Below are 25119 nucleotides of genomic sequence, written 5' to 3'. Positions count from 1 at the left end.
GTTGTTAATTAAGAACAAAACAATCTATTGTAAACTGTTCTCACCTAACCGCCGATATGCAGAGTCTTCAAGACTGGCGACAGATCCGCATAAAGATGCCTGATGGTCGCATTAAAAAAAACTTCAAAAGAAGCCCATTAAAAACAAATTCCGGCATTTTTTCATGCTTTTACAAGCTAATTAAAGTTTTAGAATGCACCGGTTTTACTCTTACGGCGGTGTTATTTGTTATCACTAAATTAAAAATAACTACCGAAAAACGGCGAATGGAGGTTATTCCAAAAACAACATTCAAATTTTTCAGGGATTTGTATTGGGTGCATGTTTTATATAACATAACGTGCAAGTCAAGGAGGCAGTTAACAATATATATATATATATTGTGCGCGTTTTTGTTTTCTGAGTGAGCTAATCCGTCATTTTTTTCACATTATAACTTTTAGTAAACTGTCAGGCGAAAGCTGCACTGCCCTCCGCCCCCCCCCCCCCCCCCTTCTTCCTTGCCCGTAACAAAACACTTGACGACTAGTTTTCAGTGTTGGCAGGGAGCCTTTCAGGCAAAAACTAAAAATGTGATACTTTTGAAAGAAAAAGACATATTCTGGCTTGCAATTTGAATTTTTAGTTTAGCTGTGTCTATAAATGTGCTCGACCAATTTTGACTCAAATCAGTAATTATGAAAGCACGAGCGACCGCAATATCCGTGCTTCGAATGCCGCGTGCCAAGTTTCTTATGAAACTCATTTCGATGCTGCATTCGAAGCAAGAATATCGTGGCGACTCGCGTTCTAATCTTTATGCAGACTTTCTTTTGTACGGTTTATATGCAGTGTGACCCCAGCTTTAAACTAGGTGCGAACCGGAGCACGCCCTTAGCGGGGAGATCGTAAGCCAGGAGAAACGGCAAGGAACAGCCTGTTTTCTAAAAAAAAGAAAGAAAAAAAGGCAATTAAATAACAATAGCAATGAACCAACATTAGCAAAAAAAAGAAGAAAACCGCGAAGCGCTGAAGGACCAGGCTAAAAAATGAAAGCCGTTTACAACTCCCTGTAACGCCGAATTTGAGCGCAGCTCTTGAGGAGGAGGAGGGAAAGGTACTGGGGAGATCAGTTGACCTCGGAAGGGGGGGTCACGTGACCTCGGGGGTCACGTGACCTGAGAGATCACGTGACCTCGGGGGAGGGGTCATGTGACGATGACGTCATCAGTGATGATGACGATGACGATGCGGATGCCGATTACGTCATTGGCATCCGCATCGCCATCGTCATCATCACTGATGACGTCATCATCACGTGACCCCCCCTAGGTCCTCCCGAAGGAACCCGAGGTCCTCCCGAGGTCCTCCCGAAGGAACCCGAGGTCCTCCCGAGGTCCTCCCGAAGGAACCCGAGGTCCTTCCGAGGTCCTCCCGAAGGAACCCGAGGTCCTTCCGAGGTCCTCCCGAAGAAACCCGAGGTGCTTCCGAGGTCCTCCCGAAGGAACCCGAGGTCCTGGGGGGGGGGTCACGTGACGATGACGTCATCAGTAATGATGACGATGACGATGCGGATGCCGATGAAGTCATTGGCATCCGCATCGCCATCGTCATCGTCACTGATGACGTCATCAGTGACGTCACTAATGACGTCATCGGCATCCGCATCGTCATCGTCATCATCACTGATGACGTCATCGTCACGTGCCCCCCCCTAGGTCCTCCCGAAGGAACCCGAGGTCCTCCCGAGGTCCTCCCGAAGAAGCCCGAGGTCCTCCCGAGGCCCTCCCGAAGGAACCCGAGGTCCTTCCGAAGGAACCCGAGGTCCTTCCGAAGGACCTCGGGTTCCTTCGGGAGGACCTCGGGAGGAATTCGGGTTCCTTCGGGAAAATATACCCATAATGCACCGCGCGGTTACGCCGACGGCGACGGCGACGGCGACGGCGACGGCGACGGCGACGGCGACGCCGCTCAAGCCGGAAACGGGCCCCTAAGAGCTGCGCTCTAAAAATGAAACACGCAACGTTGACGATTAACTGACGTTTATTTTGAAAGCGACATGAAAATAAATGCATCACGAATGAACGAGGGAAACATAATCTAGACGCGACAACGTCCACCAACTGCCACCTCCCCCTCCCCTTCCCCCCCCCCCCCAAAAAAAAAAAAAAGTAAATATAAAAAGCAGGGCTTTATATACGTGGCACTCCCCATAACACTAACCTTTTCATCCGCAATATTGCCGCGAGCGCAGCCAGACTTGTACGTAATCCGTTACAAGTAACGGAATTACTTGTAATCCCTTACATTTATCAGTAATTTTGTAACGGAATAATTACATATTTTCTAGAGTAATTTTAAAGTAATTCCCATACATCTTTGACGTAACGGATTCCTTGTAATCCGTTACATTTTTTTTGTCAGGACACGCCCCCCCCCCCAATTCTAAATAGTTTTTTTTTTCATTTTTGTAAAGTCGAGCGCAGTGACACTGTCACGCGAATTGACCAGCGCAAAGTGGGGCTTGACACTCTTCAGTTCCGCAAAGCCTTTTCTTGAAACACCAAGCCCCTGAAACTATTTTAGAGCGCAGCTCTTAGGGGCCCGTTCCCGGCTTGAGCGGCGTCGCCGTCGGCGTCGGCGTCGCCGTCGCCGTCGCCGTCGGCGTCGGCGTAACCAAGGTCATCCCAAGGTCACGTGACCCCCCAAGGTCACGTGACCCCTCCCAAGGTCATCTCAAGGTCACGTGACCCCACGTGACCCCCTGAAGGTCACGTGACCCCTCGAGGTCACGTGACCCCTTCCAAGGTCATCTCAAGGTCACGTGACCCCAACATGACCCCACGTTACCCTTTGAAGGTCACGTGACCCCCAAGTCACGTGACCCCTCTGAGGTCACGTGACCCCCGAGGTCACGTGGTCGCCTCCCCAAGGTCTCGTGACCCCCGAGGTCACGTGACCCCCAAGGTCACGTGACCCCTTCCAAGGTCATCTCAAGGTCACGTGACCCCACGTGACCCCTCTGAGGTCACGTGACCCCCCGAGGTCACGTGACCCCTCCAGGTCACGTGACCCCCAAGGTCACGTGGGGGTCACCTTTGGGGTCACGTGGCCTTGAGGTCACCCCCAGGTCACGCCTCCCCGAGGTCACGTGACCCCCTCCCCGAAGTCACGTGACACCCCCCCCCGGAGCATATTAAAGAATGAGGGGAGGAGGAGGAGAAGGGGGAGGGGTCTACCCTCCCCTCAGTACCCTTCACTCCTCCTCCTCAAGAGCTGCGCTCCAATTCGGCGTTACAGGGATTTGTAAACGGCTTCCACTTTTTTTTTTTTTAGACCCTAACAACAATGTAAAAAAATCCAAAACAACATTTCTACAAAAAAAAAAAGAAAAAAAAGAATGGGAGGCAAGTTATTTCCGGTTCTTTTTAGTCCCTTTGTTTTTTTCTTTGCGGTCGAAGACGGGAAGAGGACACCAAGTGATTGTGCTCCTCTTCGAGAAGCTCGAGGCGCTAAGTGCACTGAAAAGAATTAACAATGTCCTTCTCGGTTATACACTCCGTGCGACGCGACTGGCGCGCCGCCGCGCGGCCGGTACCGAAGGTAGGCAGCGAGAACCCCAGAGAAAACGAAACCGAAACCACGCCGCGTACGTTGGTACGCATTGAAGTCGGAGTGGTGCGGTAGCGCTGGGTTCACAGCATGAAGCTGTGCTGCGTCATTAAGTGCTTCAATAGTTATGCGTCGTATCTCGTGGAGACAAAGTTTCACAGTTTTTCACCTCCCCGATGTTTTGTGGGACAGCGACAACGATGGAGCCGTGCCGTACGACGTGAGAAATTTGGTCTCCCGATCACGTCTGCCACTGTGTCGACACGGCTGACATATTCTACACTGCCGCTTTGCGCTCTGCGTTTGTTTTCGTACCAGTAACGGCTACATGTGTCAGCGCCGATGGGACGAACCCACACTCGCAGGTATGCAGTGCCAATTTCGTTTGAGGAATGCCCTCCAAAGAAGTTTCGTCCCCATCGTACGTGTCGATGATATTTCCGGACAAGTATGGCACGCAATCTGTACTTCATGAAGAAAGATTCGAAAAAAAAAAAAGTGACAAATATAAATCTAAAAAAAACAACAATGAATCTCGGAATCACTGGAGAATCGACGTTTGAGTATGAAAGTTTATGTGGTGTGCTTTCTTTCTTGACCAGCCTCCTTCTGGATGTGGAAACGCTGATACCCCGAGTTCTGTAGACAACATTTTTTTTCTCGGCTTTAGAGCCACCTATCGCAAAGTGGTTCGAACTGGAAGTACCGTCCACTGGTCCCTTCCTACCTGTAAAGTGTGCACCTCCCACGATGAGTGGTATTATCTGACAGCCTTTGACGGTCAAATAACAGTTCCCATTAAGTTACGCCGCCCAAACTAAATTTCCACCTGGTTTCGCTATGAAAACTTTTTGTTATAATAAGTGTTGTGCCAAGTGACGGTCATGTCAAAGTACCTGTGCGCCGAAAATCAGCACCTCGCACAACAGGTTATTACACGACAGCTGACCGCAAAAGCCCTTGGCGGCCAAACCGTGTACGTGTGTGCCAACAACTTTGTATTCTCGGCTTTGGAGCCACCTTTCGTAAAGTTGTTTCAATTGGAAGTACAGTCCACTAGTCCCTTCCTACCTCTGAAGTCTCCACCTCCCCCGACCAGTGGTATTCTCTTGACAGCCTTTTCATGATCAAAACCGGTTCCCTTTGAGTTACGCCGCCCAAACCAAATTTTTACCTGGTTTCCCTATGCCACCTTTTTTTTTGTATAATAAGTGCTGTGTCATGTTACTGTCAAGTCCAAGCACGTGTGTGCCCAAATCTGCACTTTGCACAGTCCGCTATAACACAACATTTAGGGTCCAATATTGGATATCCCGTACAGCTTTATTTCTTTGTTCGTTAGAAACATAACTTTCACACCTGCTGTCTTAAAGAAACTTGGCACTCGTCGTGCACAAACTTAGTGAACATCTCACTCGCCTCCAAATATCATCTTTGCAGCAGTCCTAGGTTTACAGCGACGAGCGAAATAAATTTCCCACTCAGAGCAATTAAGGTGGCGGCCGTCTTTGTTTTTCGGAAAATTACTCCAACTCCTTTTTCGGCCGCAACTGGAGAAATTACCCCTAATTACGACTCAAACTCAATATATAAGAAGTGGAGAACAGCTAAATGCCCTTCTGCCCCAGCACTCATGCAACGTCACCCTCAACGTATCGGCTCAAAAAGCAAAAGTTTCGTCCGTGCGCGCTTCCGCCGCCACAGCTTGGCATGCGAAAAGGCGCCGCAGGCTGCTGAACGCGCCTCACAGTCGAACGCCAGCTCCTCCGCTAGCGGCGCTGCGCGCGTTTTTCAAAGCGCCCCCTATAGTTCCCGCATGGAGTGTATAGTGACTACGACCATTTTCATAATGTCACAACACGAGACAACGCTCCGTCTACCCTACCCTTTTTGTGAGTCAGCTTTTTGCGAGCACTTAGAAAATGGCAATAGTCTTCCTTTCTTCTTCGTCCTGCTTTGCCCCAGCAGGACGCATCTTATCTCAAGCAGATATTTTTACAAATAAAACATATTGGTGACTGACGTAGACTTGATATTCTGGGCTTGAGGAGAGAGTGAAATTCGTGAGGCGCCGCTTACTTGGTACTCTACCCTTTGCTGCCCGTGGCATCAGCGGACGTCTATCTGGAGGACACCGGAGTAAACTGCAGTCGGTTCGTGCTCCGTGCGTTTTTGAACGGCACCAAGAAAGGTACACACGGCAAACGCACATTTACATTTCCTTGTTTTAACCGACGTTCTAATTAATTGTTATTATGAGTGTCCTTCGTTTTCTTTTATTACTTATATTTGTATACTGGAATCTTCATTTAATTCACCAACGTCTCAAGTGAGGCTCGAACTGTTCAGAACCAAAGGAAGAAGAATATCGAACCAAACCTTATTTACTATTTAATTATCACCTTACTGTTACAACTATGTTTTGTTATTGATGACTTCCACAGCTTCGCGATTTAGGCAATGGAGAATTTTAGTAGATCGGTCCGATAACTCCGATAACGATATCCGATACTTCGCCACCGTCTTTGCGTATGCATCATATCGTTATCGGGTACCGTTATCGCGGGTATCGGAGGTATCGAAAGGATATACTAAATCTCTGGAATAGCAAGCAACGGCTGCAACGACGAAGCTTTGCTCTACATTCAAGGTAAATAGTACTTCCCTTGCTTCGCTGAAAAAGCTCCATGCAGAGCATGAAGCATTCGTGAGGAACAAGATGGCGCTCCCATCCAGTGCCTCAGCTCAAATGGTGTTCAGCGTAGCAGTCGGCATACTGAGTAAGAAATAACGCAAAATGTCTGACGAGACTTTTGAGAGCCAGCAGTTGCTCAAAATACTCAAGGTCATTAAATGGAACAGGTGGCAACCAATAAGAAGTTGAATAACCTTCTTCCCTTTGTTTCTTACTTGAGGACAATAATGTCAAAAGTAACGCCACGAAAGTAACGGATTACTTTTTGGAGTAACGGTTAGTTACTTTTATGAGAGGGTAATTGTAATTGTAATAAATTACAATTCAGCCTTGAGTAATTGTAAATCTAATTCCTTACTATTTTTCAGTAACGTGTACAAGTCTGAGCGCAGCTGACCAAATAGGCAGCGCGCCCGTGGCCTTAAGGTTATCGCGCTTGCCTTTCACGCAGAAGGCCGCGGTTCTATTCCTTGCCGCCGCTACACATTTTCGTTGACGCTGCAATGTGATGTTCTGGGGAATTCGAGAACTGTCTTGCTGATTTGAGGTTAGAATGTTCTACGCGCCGAACCTTCTACGCTGAATGCTCCAGAATCCCACGCGTGTACAAAAGCGGCTCCGCGTGACAAGCCGGGGTCAGTTTCGCCCCAGCGTTCGACTTTGCTATAACGCCGACTTCGACGCCCACGACACTATGCCTTCTTCTGTTTTCTTTTTATGTTTGGGCACAAGTTCCCCCATTATACGCTTGTTTCTTCAGTTATTATCGCCTCATCAATCGTCATTCGTGACAATATAAGTGATCCAGTCCAACGAACTGACTAGATGATAAACCTTCTCCGCTTGCCCTGGCACTGTGTTGGATGTGACGTGTTTGAATTCCAAAATATTAATGGCAGTTAAAGGAGGTAATCCGCGCGTCACTCGAAGAGCAAATTTTATTTTACAAACCTGAGTTCTAAGAATACAAAAAAGATATAAGATTTATTTTTGTTGTTTTTTTTTTGTTTGGGGGGGGGGGGGGTTATTACGAAGACAAAGTGACGGTAGAGCAAGCTTTATTATTTTATTTTAAAAGCGGTGGAGATTATACATAAAAATAATAACTGGTATGACTACGATTATTACGACTATCAAACAATTTGACCATTATGACTATTTAAATCGCTCTTTTGGTACAATTTCGAAATTAAAATTGCGTAGAAGATAAAAGTGACTAAATATTGTGTGACGCTTTCACTACTCGTCGAAAACAATTTTCCGCTACGTTGTCAAGACCTGGCGTAGCATCCACACTGCACAAACGCTGTGAAAGGCAGTTGCGAGAGCGAGAGCGGAGAAGCTGACGCCTGCCGAAACCAGGTACAGCGCGTTCGGGGAAGAATCAGTCGCTGTGTACCTAACCGTGAAGCACTGACAACATGTCCTCGAGGGTCAAACCGTCAGCGTTTGCCTTCAGGAGAAACCACAACGCTAAAGCGTCGTTCAACGTGCGACAGATTACGACCGAGTGCCTTAAAACCTCTTGCAATCTCTTACGGCGAGAGGACACTGGCGCCATCTTTCGGATAGCTCTGGAACACTTGGCATTTCCGTAATTTTTTCTCGCATATTTTATTTTTAATTTTCTAATGAAATTTTGTGAAAATGCTATAGCGGCTTTTTCTCATAGATAGTACAAATTCTGACCTCGAAAATTCTGAAAAACCTTTGCTCTAGTGAAATGCAGTTCCAGTGCACACTTTAACATATATGTTGATACGGACAGGGGCGAGCAGCAAACCAACGAAGAGAAACATCCGTCCTAATGGAGCATGTCGAGACTGTGTCGACGGTCTCTAGACCTATCCGTTTGGGCTAGCGACTAAGCAAACACATTAGGGGCTTCGACAGCGACACCCCCGATGAACTTTCCCCTTGTTACGCAAAAACTACAACGGAGAAAAGAGGAGTCCGGCACGACTGTGCGATTCAAACCCAAGTAGGTGACTAGCAGGAGGCCCCTGCGAGGAGGTTAAGGCGGGCAGCGTGCTTCGTCGTCGCCAACTGTACGTACTGCCATATTGGAAAAGAGCTTGTTCGGAAAGCCGTGACGACAGGGACGACAAAGGAACAAGTGGAAGCGATTCGATGGCAGAGTGATATGAATGGCTTTGAGGTTATTTGCTATTGTGTTCTTAGCTTTTTTTTTTTTTTTTGTTCACACAGAATTTCTGACGTTTTAGCGCGCGGCGATATTGTGCCAACTGCGGCGTCGCATGACGTGCACTTCGTGAGGACTGCGGTTTTGCGGGGACTGCAATGCCATCCAGATTAAAAGTTCTACTACATTCAATGTTAAAAGCCGCACTTGAGAAAAAAAAAAAACAGACGGCCCGCCCAAATAAATCGTGTAGGTTGTGCCCATTGATGCGTACCACTACAATTTCCGCTGTACCAAGCGCAGCATGCAGTGTTGAGTGTCAAGACTAGAGCGCCGCTCGCGTGTGCTTGCGAAGGGTAAACTATATTTGGTCCATAGAAAGTGTGAAAGAGCGTTTCTCGGCTTCCGAACTGCCACCGAAACACTGACTGTGCTTAGGCAAAAATTTCTTCCAGGTGCTTCTTTTATATTTTGCGTAGCTGTACGTGCCGTCGGCATTCATTTAAACAAGAAATGACATCACCTCTCCCCCCCCCCCCCCCCCACACACACACACAGACACGCCAAGACAAAAAGCAAGGAAAAAATAAGCACTTTAGAAACACGATTTTACAGGACACCTGCGCTGCTGTCAGATGTCCTGCAGTGAGTAGGTCACTGCGAACATACAAATTTGCCTTCGCAGTATAGTACAACGCTCGGGAAATGGCGTTTATGTGAACGCGGCACTATTTTTTCAATTGGTTCCCTGAGCCAAGGCCGCCGGTGATGATAATCCCGTGAAAACCGTGAATGGGGCCATCCGACTCAGTTCTTAGATTCTACGGCGTCCCAGAGCTCGAAAGTCAATAACACGCAGTCTCTTCGCTTTTGGAGTTAGATATGGCTTGCTTCTAATGGTCATCGCACCAGGCTGGCAGATAACAACGGACAATGGCAGACAACGGTAGACAACGGCTGATGATGCGAGGTTAGCGTAAGCTATTTAGAAACCTCCCGCGGATGTATTCAGATTTTCTCACATCTAGGACGAATTGGAGCCTTCCATAATCAAGGCGCTCGTTCCTGGAGAAGACATGGACCGTGCAAAAGAGTTTCCAAGATCGCTCCGCAGATTTTTGATTGCAATACCGCATCTTCTGGTACCGCGTTGCTGCGGGTGCGAGCCTAAACTTCCTACCGACGTAGAAGCTCGTTTTGCACGCCGCACAGATCACGAATCTTTCTACCCACTCAACGGACAACGCCGCTGAAAGCAGTTTTGTGAAGCGGTCCTTCGCAGTCATCACTTCACGCTAGAACCACCGGCATTCACGGACTCTGAACAGCACGCCGAGTGAGTGCTTAAGGAAATGCTTCTCAAAGCACTTCTTGGCCCACACGTTCGTGTGTCTTTATTCGCCACGCGCCTTTCATTGCCCATTCTCCTTTTGCCTGGTTGGCGTCCCACTCCCGGTGTAACCGAAGTTGCCTCTCTTCATACACTTCACCAGACGGCTTCGTCCGTTTGACGTCCTGCTTGTATTGCAGCCGACGTTGCCGTTCTTGGTCAATTTCATAGGCCTTGTTATTCCTTGGTTCTTGAGTTCTAACGAAAAGCCTGTGTAGGAATTCACTTGCAGTTAAACTAATCTCTTTTTTGGCGAAAATATTTTCTTTCTTACAAAGAGATGAATTGTTGAATCCTCGTTTAAAATATATTTTTAGGTCATCTTTGTGCGCGAACATTGAAAATAAGCGTTTTTACACGAATGTTAGTGCAACTTCCTGCCAAGGCCTGCATAGCAATGCGAGAGTAATTTGTGTAAAAAAAAAAGGAATTAAGCATCAGCATGTGAAAAATAAATCGAAACACACTTTTTCCAACAGCACCGAATAAAAATATTGAGATACGTTGCTTTTTTTTCTCTCTTTTATAGGTAGATCAGCTAGCTGCGAGCCTGGTGTCTCTAAAACTTCCCGTGGGTTCCAGGGTTGCCATTCTCGGTCCGAGACTTTACGAAGGAGCGCAGATGATTTATTCTGCCTCCAAGGCGGGACTTGTTTTGGTATAAATACGATTCAGTCATTTCTCTGTATCCGGTTATTGCATAGACAGCACCCACATCAAATAATCCTGGCTTCCCTCTATTGTGTTACCTAGGTTGGCATCCACGCATTCTGTCTGGTCTCTGAACTTGAGTACTGCTTGAATAAGGTAAGTCATATTCAGCTAGAATAAGCGTTCTTTATTTTTTTAGACACATGTACAATTGCAACCTTCAGCCGCGCAAAAATGTAGTCCTGATCGAGCTGCATCGTACCAAAAGGAAATCCAGTAATAAACTTCCTTCAATTACCCCGTAGCCGCTCAACGCGATACAGAAACCCGTCATTGCGTGGTAATGAGCCAACCTTTCTCGAGGTGTACTGGCCTGGAAAGGATGCCTTTCATGTTTTACGAGGGGCTGCAAAGGCATCGGAAGGCGAGGGTTGGTGTAGAGTATACAGCCGAAATGGGGCTAAAAGAGCGCAGATTAAATATCGCAGCTGTGCTTAAAGTAGAGCAGCTGTGTCTGCTACACTGTGTGCCCTCAATAGCCGTCGCTCTGGCGCCCCCCAGCGTGACCCGGATGTTACGAGTTTGAAATATGAGAGCACAGGCTATATGCAGGGAAAAGTAGCCATAAGTATATGCTGTAACTCACTGAAGCCAGCTCTTGGCAAAAGGCAATACACTTAATATATACTTAGTATTATAAAAGTATACTTTTACTGAGGCTCCTTACTTAGCGTAAACACTAAGTGTGCAAAAAGTGTACTACTTGACTTCTGAAAGCACGCTTGCAAACATAAAACTCACACATGTACTTAGGCGTATTTTATGTGCATTGAGACTACTATCAGCGTACTAAAATGATATAATAAAATTTTTTTTGAGCATATTTTGTACGCATACTACCAGTATGCTATGGTGTGCTACGGTATAGGTATGCTGTGAGTATGCTATGGGGCGCCGTAATGTTACCTTAAGTTCATTTAAAGTGTACGGAATATAAATTAATACACTCTGCAGTTACTTGACAATTATTGATGATACATGCCACAACGATAAACAGTAAATTTTGTATTTGTGTTGTTTTCTTGTTAAGCCGGAAAGGTGATAGCCAGATGAAGTGCGCAGCTTTGTTAAGAACGTACGAAACGGTTAATTACTTAAGTGATTCTAACGCTTCAATAAAATTAAAGCAAGTCGCAGTAAAATGTCACTCATTCACCATACTCCATTTCTTTCTCAACATGCACTGAGGAAAGAAGTTTAATATTTGTTTAAGCCGTTTGTTAATAGTGATAGAGTACTTGAACCAACATATAGCAAAGCGGAAGTAAATAGACACTTTTTTTTAATTTCATACCGCATCGGGCAGGTCTTCAGGTAGGCAATCTGATTAAAGAAGGTTCATATAATTTTGGGCGGTGCTCCTGCAGGGATAATAAACATAAAATTTATTTGCGGAGTTACTGTTTTAGATGGAGATATTCTATCCTGACAATAGACAACACATGGAACTAAGTAAAACATAAGGCGAGGAAAGATTTGCAGAACGAAAGCGCACATAATATCAATATCTGATAACATATACGGCGGAGTCAAGGGAAGTACCCAACCGATTTTCACTTTGCAGGTGCCTATATAATATTCCACACGACACCAAGGAAGAGGCATGGACGTTTCGATCCAGTTAATGACGTTGAGTTTTTCAACTTCTATTTTGATTTTAGAGCTGCAACAACCATAATCAGTTGCAGTCAAGGGAAGACTCCATGTTGCCAAAAAATAACGACCGATTTTTTGTGCTCATGTATCCACAACCGGTTTCGGTTATTTTATTTAAGAGACCTAGCTTCGCTGTTTGTGTCCAGGGTGTAATACTGGTTTGAAATATTGGAACCTAATTGAGCTTACTGATCCGCAAAAACAGCGTGCGAGAACATGAGGCTCATTAAAGACAAGAGCGTACACGCAACCGCTCCAAAATAAGCCCACTACAAAACCTCGGAGGTCAAGACTTTACTCCATATAGATGTCAGGCAGGAAGCAAGGTTCGCGGAAGAGAAGTTGGATGGGACGCGGCTCTCCTTGCACGAACATTCACAGCTTCGAAATTCCAGGGTGCCTGAACTGCAACGCCATTTATGCACCTCGAACTATAGTTCGTGAAGGAGCTCTTGTCTCTGTCCGTCTGCATGGTGGCCTGCGCAAGTCAGTGCCTCCCGAATTCTTAGCGAAGCATGTTTTCTAAGTAAGACACCTCGACTGCAGGGTAATACGTTCTAACTCGAGTGTGAAAGAAACTTAGTTTCCAATATAGAAGGTGGGCTTAAAACTCCTGTCTTCCCCCCAATTTCTCTCCTTTTCACCAAAGTAGTAATAAATCTACATACATTACACGTAAACAAGCATAATAAAGCGGCGGGACTGCGGGCCCGGAGCCTTAATATACTGCACCGCCGGGAAAACCAAGAAGAAACATGAAAAGATAAAAAAAAAAGAAACTAAACCCTGGTGCAGGAAGAGGAGTGAGGGGGGGGGGGGGGCGTTGTTCGCTTTTCATAGTAAACTGATCAATGAGAATAAATTCGCTCGAAATTATCTTCGCTCGGACTGTTTGCCCTTGCCTGTGCTCGTTGTATGCGCAAAAGTAGAAAGAACTTCGGAACCTTTGACGTGAGGAAGGTATTAGAAACTGAAGCTATAAAGGTCGATGGCAAATTGCTCAAATGTTGTCGCCCGAGCAATGACATCAGAGAGTCTAGTCGTTATCGTCGCGTTTTCATACTCTTCAAGCACGAGCTCCTTGCGTCCTATTACACGTCTCGATATATCTTCCTCTCGTTTTTATTTGCTTTTCGGGGAGCTTGTTGCACGAGTGCCAAACAGTCGTAATCGTGAACCGTATAGACCTTTCCAAACATCGCCTTCTGCGCGATGCTATCTTTGTCTGCTGGGATGTGGAACGCCTTTTGAGCATGCTCTGTAACTCTGTTGTGCGTTATATCAGACCGTGCGCGTGCGTCCACAGCTCGGTGACTCAGCATTCTTCGCCCGGCTGCTGCGGTGGGTCAACGGTGCGGAGCTGGCCAATGACAGCAGGCGGCCATGTCCCAGTCCCGCTTCGTCCCGCCATATAGATTAGGGACCTTGAAGTACACGTGGAGCATACGTCTAGTACGCCTATATAAAGTATACTTATTAGCATACTTTATGTTTACCGTAAGTGTGACTTTAGTATACATTACATTACTAAATATGTATTTCGAATGTGTTCCAGGAGCATCCCATTCGTATACGAATGGGATGCTCCTGGAACACTATCGGAACATTTAAAGCATACTTATTTGCTTCATAAAAAGTTCGAAAAAGTATGTTTTCAGTGCGTGCGTTACGTACACCCTAATAATAGCTCTGGTGGCTTTCTTTTCGCCAAGGGTGCCGTTGCAGCATGGGCGTACCAACCGGGGGGACAAGGGGGCGGTTACCCCCCCGCCCCGCCCCCCAGTTCTCAGAATGGGAGGGGGGGCGGCAAGGCATGTGTTATGCCCCCCCCCCCCCCCGTCCCTCCCCTGAAAAAGCCGCCGCAGGGCGCGGCTAACACTGGCCGGTGGCGCCCGAGGGGTACCAAGGGCACCGCTCCCGACCATGGCGGGGGGGGGGGGGGGGGGGGGGTCGGGTTTGCCCCCTCACTCAAAAACAAGTTGGTGAGCCACTGGTAGCAGATAACCGTTGGCACACGCAACACGCAGCTGGCTCACGATAATAAAGTGAAGATTGTCCCCTCCCCCTCCCCCCACACACACACACACACTCAATGTTACAACGTCACGGGGCAGATCATCACACAGCGACGGATAGCGCAGCGGACTTAGGATGGTACGACTTTGCACAGAAGACAATGGATCTCTTGAAGGGTGCGATAAACCTAATGGGCCGGATGAATTTATTCGCGAATAAAGTGCCACCATTGTGACGCGTGACGAAATGTGCTTGAGTCAAATAGGCGCAACGTCGCCGCATATGGGGCGCTTCGTCAGTGGTTCTTCTAAGGAGTTACAATCAACCGATAGGAGTGCTTGCGCGTTTACCTGTGAGGTGCGCCATGCGAAAAGTAAACTTGTATTTATGGTTTCAATAAATCGGGGAAGCACAGGATTTGTCTGCACGCAATATGTCTGCGTGATATTCTCTTATGATTGATTACGAGGATCTCAAGCGGGTTTTGGTAGCGCCACACGCAGGAAGCACTCATGCGCTTCCCGGGGATTTCGAAACGATCAAACAAGCTTAAATTTAATCCGGAGCGGACCGTGTGAAGAGTATGCGTTGCCGGAGGGTCTTGCACCCTCTTCTTTTTATATGGGAAGTAACCGTGAAACTGAAAGCAACGCAATGACGGACGAAGGACGAGCACTAAGGCAGAACGTTGGGTCGCGCGACGCTTAGTCTTAAATGGCAGGTGACATCACGCCGCGGGAGATAACTTCATCTGACGTCGTAATGCCTTAATGCGAGGGGGGGGGAGGGGAGTTTTTTCACATGCACTGGATTTCGCAAATTACCCGAACACCGTCATCGATTTATCATGTGGCGAGCGCCGATATTAGGCGCCAGTGATTACAATCATCCGGGCTTCTTTCTGGTGAAAAGGACCGAGGTATGCTTAAGCACTTCTTATGAGTTGTGAATGCGAAAGCATGCAAGCCGCTCGTCCGCTCCCTTTTTCGTCTGCTGCGTACTTTTCGTCGCCAGTCAGCGCGTATGCTCCCCTGGGCACGTTGACCTTGGGCGCTCCGTGCCCAGGGAAGCAACGGCGCGCTGATGGACACGCAGCGCCATGGGGAGAGCAGTCGTGGAAACTGACGAGCGCAGCGGCCAATCGGAGCCCCGTCGACGCGCGCCAGCCAATGGAACCGAAGGAAACGGGAAACTATCTGCCGTTTTCGCGATTCAAGTGATGACGACTCGCTCCATGAGACAGTTAATGCATTCGCATTAAAAGGAGGTTCTGTAAAAGTTTTAACACTTTCTGGTGGTGCCAGCGAATTTTCGTGCAAGGTCCAACACACACGTAAGGTTGCGCATACGTTTTACTACATATTTCTGAGGTATTTCGAAAAGGTGTCGTTCTAAATGTTCCAGTAAAATATGCATCACAGTGCACTCTCTAAAACATTTTTTCTAGGTGAGGGGCAGAGCAGGGTAAAGGGAGCTCTTTAGCGAGGCGATGCTATGCAGGCTGTAGATTGCTCATACCACGGTGCTCGATGGACTCTAGCCTCAAGTTATTTCGTATTACTCTTGTTTATTTTGTGTGTAACCTCGACCTACCGTCTGGCGCGCGTAATCTCAAACGGGAGCGGTGCGGCGCCGTAAGTCACCCACAAAAGTCTGTCACTATGCAGGTAGGCGAAAATGCACCTCGGTACTATAGCCAAGCTGGGGCGCCGTCTTGTGCTTGCTTGCTAGGGCAAACAATCAGTGCGTAAAAAATCACAAGCGGGGTGGAAACTTCACATTTACGCTGTGACTGCGCAATATTACGCCATAATGACAGCTTCAGTTTGCCAGGAAACAACGAGATGAATTCATGCGTTCGACTATGTAATAAAAGAAAAACACGTACTCCCCTATTTTTCTTTATTAAATTTAGGTCGATAGTATGCCGTTATATACATTCAAGTTATTTTTATCCCGCTTTCTTGTTTTGAAGAGTTTGCTATATCGATTTTTTTTTCTTCTCTCGCATGGTCTCAAAAAAAGGCAGCTAACCTAATAAGTGTCAGTGTGCGTTTTTTTCAATTCTTCTTTTCACGCGGCCGCGCAAGCTTGAACTAGGGTTGCTGTCCGGATGAGATGTTACACTACCTCTACAGTCTCATACGCGACACATCTGATTCGCGGAGGCAGCAGCAGACGTGGCGCAGCTCCACCATCTGGACGCCATTGGCACTTGGTGCTTTGGCCGTTTGGCGCCGTCCTCACGTAAAAGAGCGTTCCGTTGCTTTCAGACGGAATGTGCGGCTCTGATACTTGCGGACACATGTACAGATAAAAACTACTACGAGATGTTGCTTCAAATTGCACCGGAGCTGGAGAAGTCGCCGCCGGGAGAGTTGAAGAGCCAAAGGTAAGGAGTCACGTATTGGCTTCGATGATGCCGCACAGCGTGGCAACAGTTTGTCTTCGAAACGCCGTAACTTTCGACGCCTCCTTCCAGGCTGCCGTTCTTGAAACACGTCATCACCATTGGCGACACCCGGAAGCCGTAAGTACCCTATAATGGCGATGTGATTGTGTATCATGCGTATGACTCTTGAAATGATTCGATAACATTATACATACGAGAAAAAAATGAAAGCCGTTTACAACTCCCTGTAACGCCGAATTAGAGCGCAGCTCTTGAGGAGGAGGAGGGAAGGGTACTGGGGGGGGGTGGGTCAAGTGACCTCGGGGGCGGGGGGTCACGTGACCTTGTGGGAGTCACGTGACCTTGGGGCGTCACGTGACGTCGGAGGGTCACGTGACCTGGGGCCACGTGACGATGCCGATGACGTCATCAGTGATGATGACGATGACGATGCGGATGCCGGTGACGTCATTAGTGACGTCACTGATGACGTCATCAGTGGCTATGACGTCAACGGGGGGTCACGTGACCTCGGGGGGTATCCTCAGGTCACGTGACCCCGGGGGGGGGGGGGGGTCACGTGACCTGGGTAACCATCGTGACCCTCGTGAGGGTAACCCTAGAAACCCTCGTGTGGGTAACTCTCGTGACTCTCGTGAGGGTAACTCTCGTGACCCTCGTGAGGGTGACTCTCATAACCCTCGTGACCCTCGTGAGGGTAACTCTCGTGACCCTCGTGAGGGTGACTCTCATAACCCTCGTGACCCTCGTGAGGGTAACCCTCGTGAAGGTAACCCTTTTGAGGGTTACTAACCCGCGTGAGGGTTACGAGGGTAAGTAACCCTCGTGAGGGTTAGTAACCCTCGTGAGGGTAACCCTCGTGAAGGTAACCCTTTTGAGGGTAACTAACCCTCGTAACCCTCGTGAGGGTTACGAGGGTTAGTAACCCTCGTGGCCCTCGTGATCCTCGTGAGGGTAACCCTCATGAGATTAACCCTCGTAACCCTCGTAACCCTCATGAGGGTTACGAGGGTTGCGGTTACGCCGACGGCGACGCCGACGCCGACGCCGCTCAAGCCGGGAACGGGCCCCTAAGAGCTGCGCTCTAAAACAAACTAAAGCAGAGTACGCGTATCACGGACAGTGCTGACGTAAGTACCCCCCCAAATAAGAGCGCGACAAGATCACTGGCATTTAATATTTGTGCATAACTAATGTCGGTGACGGCTAAAGAGTTCTGTGGAATCTTCTTCCAACTTCCTTTCAATTTAACGTAGCTAACGCAGGAAAGCATGTCGCCACCGCAGCACGTTCACTCTGCAAGTGTGAAAGAGAATGGGAGGAGTTTTTTCCGAACTCTTACCCTGTCATCGACTATAGACTGTTCCCGGGATGCAAGCATGCCAGTTTGTTCGTTTGTCGTAATCGGCTACAAGGTAATTCGTTGGTCTCGATCACACTCAAGAACGTTGAACCAACCCGTAACTTATTCATACTTTTTGCTGAGTTTTGCATCCTCAGAGGGCTACCTGCTCCCCGAAACTTGTTTTTTTTTTTTTTTTTTTTTTATTTACGGGTTGGTAGCGATGGACTACCGATGGTAGAAGTGCGTCACACTCAGCGGGTCTACGTAGAGAAGTCCTAAAATTTTATTTCGTTTCATTTAACTGAGACAATACGTTCCGTATGATGCCTACTAGACAAACATTTCTGGTTTGTCGGTCCCAGTAGAGTACTTTTTCTTGAATGTTTACTCAATCTAGGCCGACACCAGTGTTGTAGGTGTTACCGACTAGAAGTAACAAAATGCGTTACTCGTTACTTGAAAATAAAAGGGATGCGGTACCGCTACAGATGAAATGTAACGCATGTTAAATTTTGCGTTACTTTTATAAGTATGAATTAACACGGTTTAGTGCTTCGAGGGTGCAGGTGTGCATAGGCGCCGTATTTCATGAAACATGATGTTCATGCAGGAACGGAAAAAAAAATTACTTCATCTTTTTTGTGGTTTCATCTAAATACTTTCAAACAAAATCAAAAAGAAACGCGCAGAAAAATCTCAAGAATTCACATGACTTAACGCCTAACAAGATAAAAGAATTTGAAGTGTATTTTTTTAGGTATGAAAAGAAGTAACGAGTAATAGTAATATTTATTCACAGGAAATATATACAAAAACAGTGATCTGGCCCACAAAAGCAGGGGTGTGCTTGTGTGTGGGGCCAGGCAAACGACGGAACGCACCGACATGAGGAAATGGGAATCAAATTGCACAACAGAAAAAAGGCACTTAGAAGTTATGCAGTTAGACATATTACAATTAATTCATTAAAGAATGACACCAGGTTTTAAGTTTGAATTTTTTTTTAAGGATGTCATAGCTATTAAAAATTGAGGAAGTCTATTAAATAATGTTGGTAGTAACGAGTAACGAGTAACGAATCGTTACTCGTTACAAGTAACGACGTAACAAGTAACGCCGTTTCTTGTAACGTTTTACCGCCAACACTGGCCGACACACGTTGATTCAAGGTTATCTGCACTGACATGATTCATCATGGCAACGGTTGTTGCCATTTGCTATCGACTATTTTTTTTATCAAATACCGGTTCTCGCCGCTTGAAAGAAATGGGACCATATAGATGACTCTGCCCAGCGCAGAAGCCGTTCTCCACCATGTAAATGGCGATTCATTGACTCTTTCATATCCCGCAGCGGCACCATTACTTTCGATGACCTGAAGACTTTGGCAACGGCGGAAAACGACGCCACCATGAACTCTGTGTCTGCCAAAACGCAGTTTGACCAAGACGCTTTCGTGCAGTTTTCCTCTGTAAGTTATTAAAATCTCGGAACCGTTTTCATATTTTACTATACCAGCATAACAATGGTCTTATAGAAAACTAATGTCATGGTCAGCAATGGGGTAGAACAGCACGCGGTGGCCGCGCTCTAACAATCGAAACAGTCACGCAGCCAGATAGAATCGGCCTGTGGCTCACAGAGGCTTCCGACAACTTGAGCAATATGCTCACAGGTTTCATAAGTTTGCCCTCCCAGAAAATCATAGGACACATGGCGATCATTCTAGGATGCACCACTCGCCGCACTGAGTTGTGGAACTGTTCAGATGCACGCTTGAAAAGACTTAGTCGCTTCGCATTCACAGAAACGGCGCGACTATTTCTTCCTGGAATTATAAACTAAGAAGTCAAAAACCTTTACTCGAAGCATGGTCCACACATATCGTGTGTTGTTGTCCAGCCTCATTATCATTGTTATATTAGAAATAGGTAAGCGAATGTGAACTTCTTTTTCTTTGCGTAGGTACGCTTCCATGCACCGCGTATTGGATTACCGTAATGCGTCAAGCAGGCATAGAGGGTGCCACCTATTGTCAAAATAGTCCATGGAAATCAGTCAGATTACATAATCGACTTGAAAGCTTCTGAAACCCAGATTTAAAACCTTTAGGTTTGTGATTGTTTTTATTGAATGAGCGGCTGAGCACTCAATGCCATCTTCACGTCGCATAACGTCCCTTACGAAAATAAATTTGAGTACCTTCGTTTATTTGCGCGGGACCAGGCACAGAAGAATCGCTGTTTTGAAACCCATGCGCATGGGTGGTCAGTTTAAATGCCCTATGAGATTACATAAATTTCAATGCCCTCAGTCTTAAGTTCGGTTTGCCTTAATGCATACCTGAGCCTGTGGAACAGCATGGAATCTCGAGAATCGACTAAAATGCATTCAATTCGACGTATAGAGTATGAGAAGCAAAAGTGACCTTTTGGCTTGGCTGACAGCCACCGAGTACCCGTGCGCCGCCTCTGCCATTGATTAGTCACGCGAAACGCGGATGGTGCGCCCGGCCTAGCGCTTTTGACCGTTACGCAGTACAAATATGGCCAAATGGTCCGAGCGTTGGCCGACCTGGCCATCCAGGTTCATGGGAGTCGACCCGGCGCCCACAATTTCTGCGGGTACATGAAGCCTGGCTTTCTGGCTGTTGAAACCACACATAACACTCTTATGGCTCGTGCAACCATATCAAGTAAATTTTAGTCATTATGAATAGAGGGAGTTTCCGTTAAGGCTCTCAGAATTCCCTAAAACGACGGCAGTTGAGTAGACAAAGAAAACTCCTGGTACAAATTGTTAGCCAGGGCGGACGTCAAAGATCGCCAAATATATAGTAATTACTTAAATATTTGACTAAAGTTTACTAATTAACTTAAGTTGCGTAAATAAGCAAATGGTTTCATTGAGAAACTTGTTGAGCATCATTGAGAAAACACTACATACACTCATTTTTTAAAGATATAAGGCAGGGGTAGCATCCATGGCGTTCTGAAAACAAAATGCTCTATTTGGTGAGGCTTCTAGGATTGGGTTTCATGTCGGCGCGCTTCTTTGTGGTACTATTCCCCAGCGGCCTCTACGCAGAACGCACGTGCGCCATAGTACCGGGGAGCAGGGCCGCTGGTTCAGAGATGCGCTCCGATAAGAAACAGAGACCTAGACTTCGCCCCAATTCACCGTTTTTGTTCTTTATTGTGAAGGCCACAAAATGCTGCCTCTGTATTTCTAAAAAGAGTTGATTTCGTGGTTTTTGATGATGCTTAGTAAGTTTCTTATTATAAGGGTATGCTTTTTGTTTGTTTTTTTACAATTTCAAAGTTAATTACAAACTGTTAGTTACTTATTTTGTTTAGTATGCTTTATGCAATCCTTGATGTCCGTCGTGTTTGGAATATTGCTCCCGATTTTTTTCCCTCGGCCACTTTATCTTTAGAATATTTAGAAGCCTTTGTTTAAACACCCTTGCCTGAATACAGATACATATATACTGAGTGATTTGTTTTAATGCAAAGAGAATTTAAAGAAAAGAGTGTAAACAGCTCGTTGAATGCCGTCTTCTCTAGGTGTCTGTCGAGTTCAGCTGACATTATAGAAGGGAATACTCAAAGCAGACTCTTGACTAATTAACTAAAATCAGTTAATTATATTTTCGATTAATGAAAATAAACACGCGGATTCAATCGTACGTGTTTGCTGAGCGTAATCACAAACCACTTAATCATTCAACTTTAGAACGGCTTGAACCACGTAGAAACACGGGAAAGGGGGGGGGGGGGGGGTGCGCCAACGTTGTCACTTGCGCTGCATGGCGCAATCCTAGCCGTGGTGAGATGCGGATGACTAGATTCTTATCAGCGTTTTCCCGCCGCTAGCTTTGTGGAAGATGCACGAGTGGTAACTTTGATGCACCTCGCGTTTCCCACGTGCTTCAAGTGGATCGAAACTTGCCTGATTTAGTGGTTTTCGGCGATGCTCAGCAAGGCTGTGTTCCAAATCTTGCCCAAATGGATCCGTTACTCCGCGGATCGTATCACGTGACAGCACAGATTGAAAAAAGTGAAAGCCGTTTACAACTCCCTGTAACACCGAATTAGAGCGCAGCTCTTGAGGAGGAGGAGGGAAGGGTACTGGGGGGTGAAGTGACCTGGGGGGGGGTCACGTGACCTTGGGGGTCACGTGACCTTGGGGGGTCACCTGACGATGCCGATGATGTCATCAGTGACGTCACTGATGACGTCATCCGTGATGATGACGATGACGATGCGGATTCCGGTGACGTCATCAGTGACGTCACTGATGACGTCATCAGTGATGATGGCGATGACGATGCGGATGCCGGTGATGTCATCAGTGACGTCACTGATGACGTCATCAGTGACGATGACGATGCGGACTCCGATGACGTCATCAGCGATGATGACGATGACGATGCGGATGTTCGGTGACGTCATCAGTGACGTCACTGATGACGTAATCCGTGATGATGACGATGACGATGCGGATGCGGGTGACGTCATCAGTGACGTAACTGATGACGTCATCAGTGATGATGACGATGACGATGCGGATGCCGGTGAGGTCATCAGTGATGCCACTGATGACTTCATTAGTGATGATGACGATGACGATGTGGATGCCGGTGACGTCATCAGTGACGATGACGTCATCGGGGAGGTCACGTGACCTCGGCGGGGGGTCGCGTGACCCTGGGGGGTTGTCACGTGACCTCGGGGGGGTCACGTGACTTGGGGGGCCACATGACCTCGGGGGTCACGTGACTTTGGGTGTCACGTGACCAAGGGGGTCAAGTGACCCTGGGGGAGGGGTCACGTGACCTTGGGGTGACCTTGGGGGCCACGTGACCTTGGGATGACCTTGGGGGGGTCGCGTGACCTTGTGGTGACCTTGGTTACGCCGACGGCGACGGCGACGCCGCTCAAGCCGGGAACGGGCCCCTAAGAGCTGCGCTCTAAAACGCTGGACGTGGGTAGGTTTTAGAACGCCAAGGGTACAGAACCTTTACCCTGGAATAAGATCAAGTACATTTTGGAACACGGCCCAAGTTCCTCATTGAAATCTTATGTTTGTGTTCACCTATTAAAATAATTAGCGAAGTTTAGGTGATTAATCAACGGACTGTGGCGCTTACCCGCTCCTATAATGCCGGCCGACCTCGAGTAACACCTAGCGAGGACGGCATTTAGCTAGCAGTTGTGTACTCTTTCTTGAAGATTATGTTTCCATTAAAGATATGGCCCGGTATAATATATAGTTTGCGCCATTAAACGAATTTGTGCGTGCGGTGCTACTACCAAAGCTAGTAACTGGAAATCGGACCCTTCGCTGTTATGTAAGGTAAGGCGTGATGGAGTAGAAATACTTTCCGTAAAACGAAATTACCATGTCCTTTTACGTAACAAGCATTGCAAACTGTCATACGCTTTTTTTTTTTCCTTTTAATGTAGGGTACGACGGGGCAGCCCAAACCAGCGCGACTCTCTCACTTCAACGTTGTCAACAACGCCAACATCATGGGCCGCTTTGCTAGATTCCATGAGCAGGTATCGTACCCTATGTTATTACGACCACAACTAGAGCCAATTCAGGCGAACTATTGCATATTTTCATATAGAGTGTAAAATATGTAGTAAATTATATAACTGATTTAACGTAAAGCAGAAAGTACCGGGTGTTTCGTCTACAACTGAAAACAGTTCAAAGTACCCCCCCCCCCCCCTTCCCCGCTAGTTTAAGTGTTGAACATGGAGACGTACGCTTTTATTTTGAAGGCCCTTCCCTCACACCTCCGAAATAGCTGCAATAAAGAGGGGCCTATCGACTACCATCACTGGATTACCGGTTATGATAGAAATAGTATTTGTTCTATCGTTCACGCAGAAGAAATGGGTGTAGGCCCGTTTGTCATGTGCGCATTCGTCATAGGCCAACTGGTAATAGGCCCGTTCGTCACAGCGGAACATTCGTCATAGGGGAATTTGTCCCTAGGAACGTTTGTCACTGTGCGAACCGGATATTTGAATTTGCCCAACATATATACACCTGGCTGAGCATGCAATAAAGATTAGTATGGTATATTTAATTTTACTAAAGAGAGGGAACATCCAAACAAGTCATCGTTGTACCTAGAAAACAACAGATTTATTGAGCGAAATAAAAAAAAAATTAAAAAGTGATATTCTGAGCTGCCAGCCTCAGGGTTTCTCGACGATTGCGACCATTGTAGCGGCTCACAATGATTTGAAGACGCCGGTTGCTGTCTTCGCGCTTCTTGGACACCCTCGAAGATGTCGTGCCGCCCGCTACTTGAGCCAGCTTCATCTCTGTTAAGGATAAAAAGAAAAAAGAACACACACACTCGTGGAAAAAGCTTTTTAAGTGGGCACCGTACTGAAATTTTGAGCCACAAATGCAAAAATGTTCTACAGAAAACGTCCAAGTTCTCAGAGGATTAGGTCAGTTCTTACGTGCAGTCCCCGGAGCCGCGCTTCGATGCTGCTGTTCGTCCTTGTTGGCCTTTCTGCTTGTGTTGATTCTCTGACTGACCAAACCAGAGGAGGAGAGGTGGCCGACGACAAGCCGTTTCGAGTGGGTCTCCCGATATACACGTCCTCGAAGTAGTCCGCCACGAGTGAGGCATCGGTGGGAAAACCTCGAGAAGTACCTTGAAGGCCTCGGGAATGTCGGCGATTGGCAAGAAGGCCAATGCTGGATGCATTCCCATTTGAAAATCAACAAGAAATAAAGTAACCAATTGGCTTACCTGAAGACAAAAATAAGACATATAAATAGAATGCCGCATACCAGAACAGCAAACTCGTCATCTGAATTGTAGCGACTCTGGTGACCATTGGAGCACACCTTCCTAGACACCAACTGGGATAAGTGAAAAAAACATCCCTGTATTGTTGATGGCCGCTATCTTATAGCCCGTGTAAGCCACCTCAAGGCAGTTGGCCCCCATGTGACTCATAACGACGTCGAAAAAACTTAAAACGAGCGAACATAATTTGAAGTGTTTGAACACAATCCAATAATAGGACCACCGAGCGTTCCGTTTTATACGTTTATCAGAGCTCTTGAATGCTCAACTTTTGTAGGTAGCTTCAGATTTGTTGGGCAGCAAGCCGTAAACCAT

At 47.0% G+C, this 25119-nt stretch overlaps 1 protein-coding gene across 1 annotated transcript in view; it reads left to right on the top strand.

The window, feature by feature from the left end:
* Positions 1–25119, top strand: part of LOC120846999 (medium-chain acyl-CoA ligase ACSF2, mitochondrial-like) — a 72511-nt gene that overhangs the window by 449 nt on the left and 46943 nt on the right. Inside the window, exons 3-8 of the mRNA XM_040218940.1 lie at positions 10349–10477; positions 10573–10626; positions 16476–16594; positions 16685–16732; positions 19314–19431; positions 23429–23524. Of these exons, the coding sequence (XP_040074874.1) occupies positions 10349–10477; positions 10573–10626; positions 16476–16594; positions 16685–16732; positions 19314–19431; positions 23429–23524 (564 nt within the window). The remainder of the gene's footprint in view (positions 1–10348; positions 10478–10572; positions 10627–16475; positions 16595–16684; positions 16733–19313; positions 19432–23428; positions 23525–25119) is intronic.

Source organism: Ixodes scapularis, unplaced genomic scaffold, assembly GCF_016920785.2.
Source record: "Ixodes scapularis isolate PalLabHiFi unplaced genomic scaffold, ASM1692078v2 PGA_scaffold4__175_contigs__length_147842914, whole genome shotgun sequence".
Taxonomy (NCBI): Eukaryota; Metazoa; Arthropoda; class Arachnida; order Ixodida; family Ixodidae; genus Ixodes; species Ixodes scapularis.
Note: the sequence above shows the minus strand (reverse complement) of the source record. Positions and strands in the feature narration are given on the sequence as shown.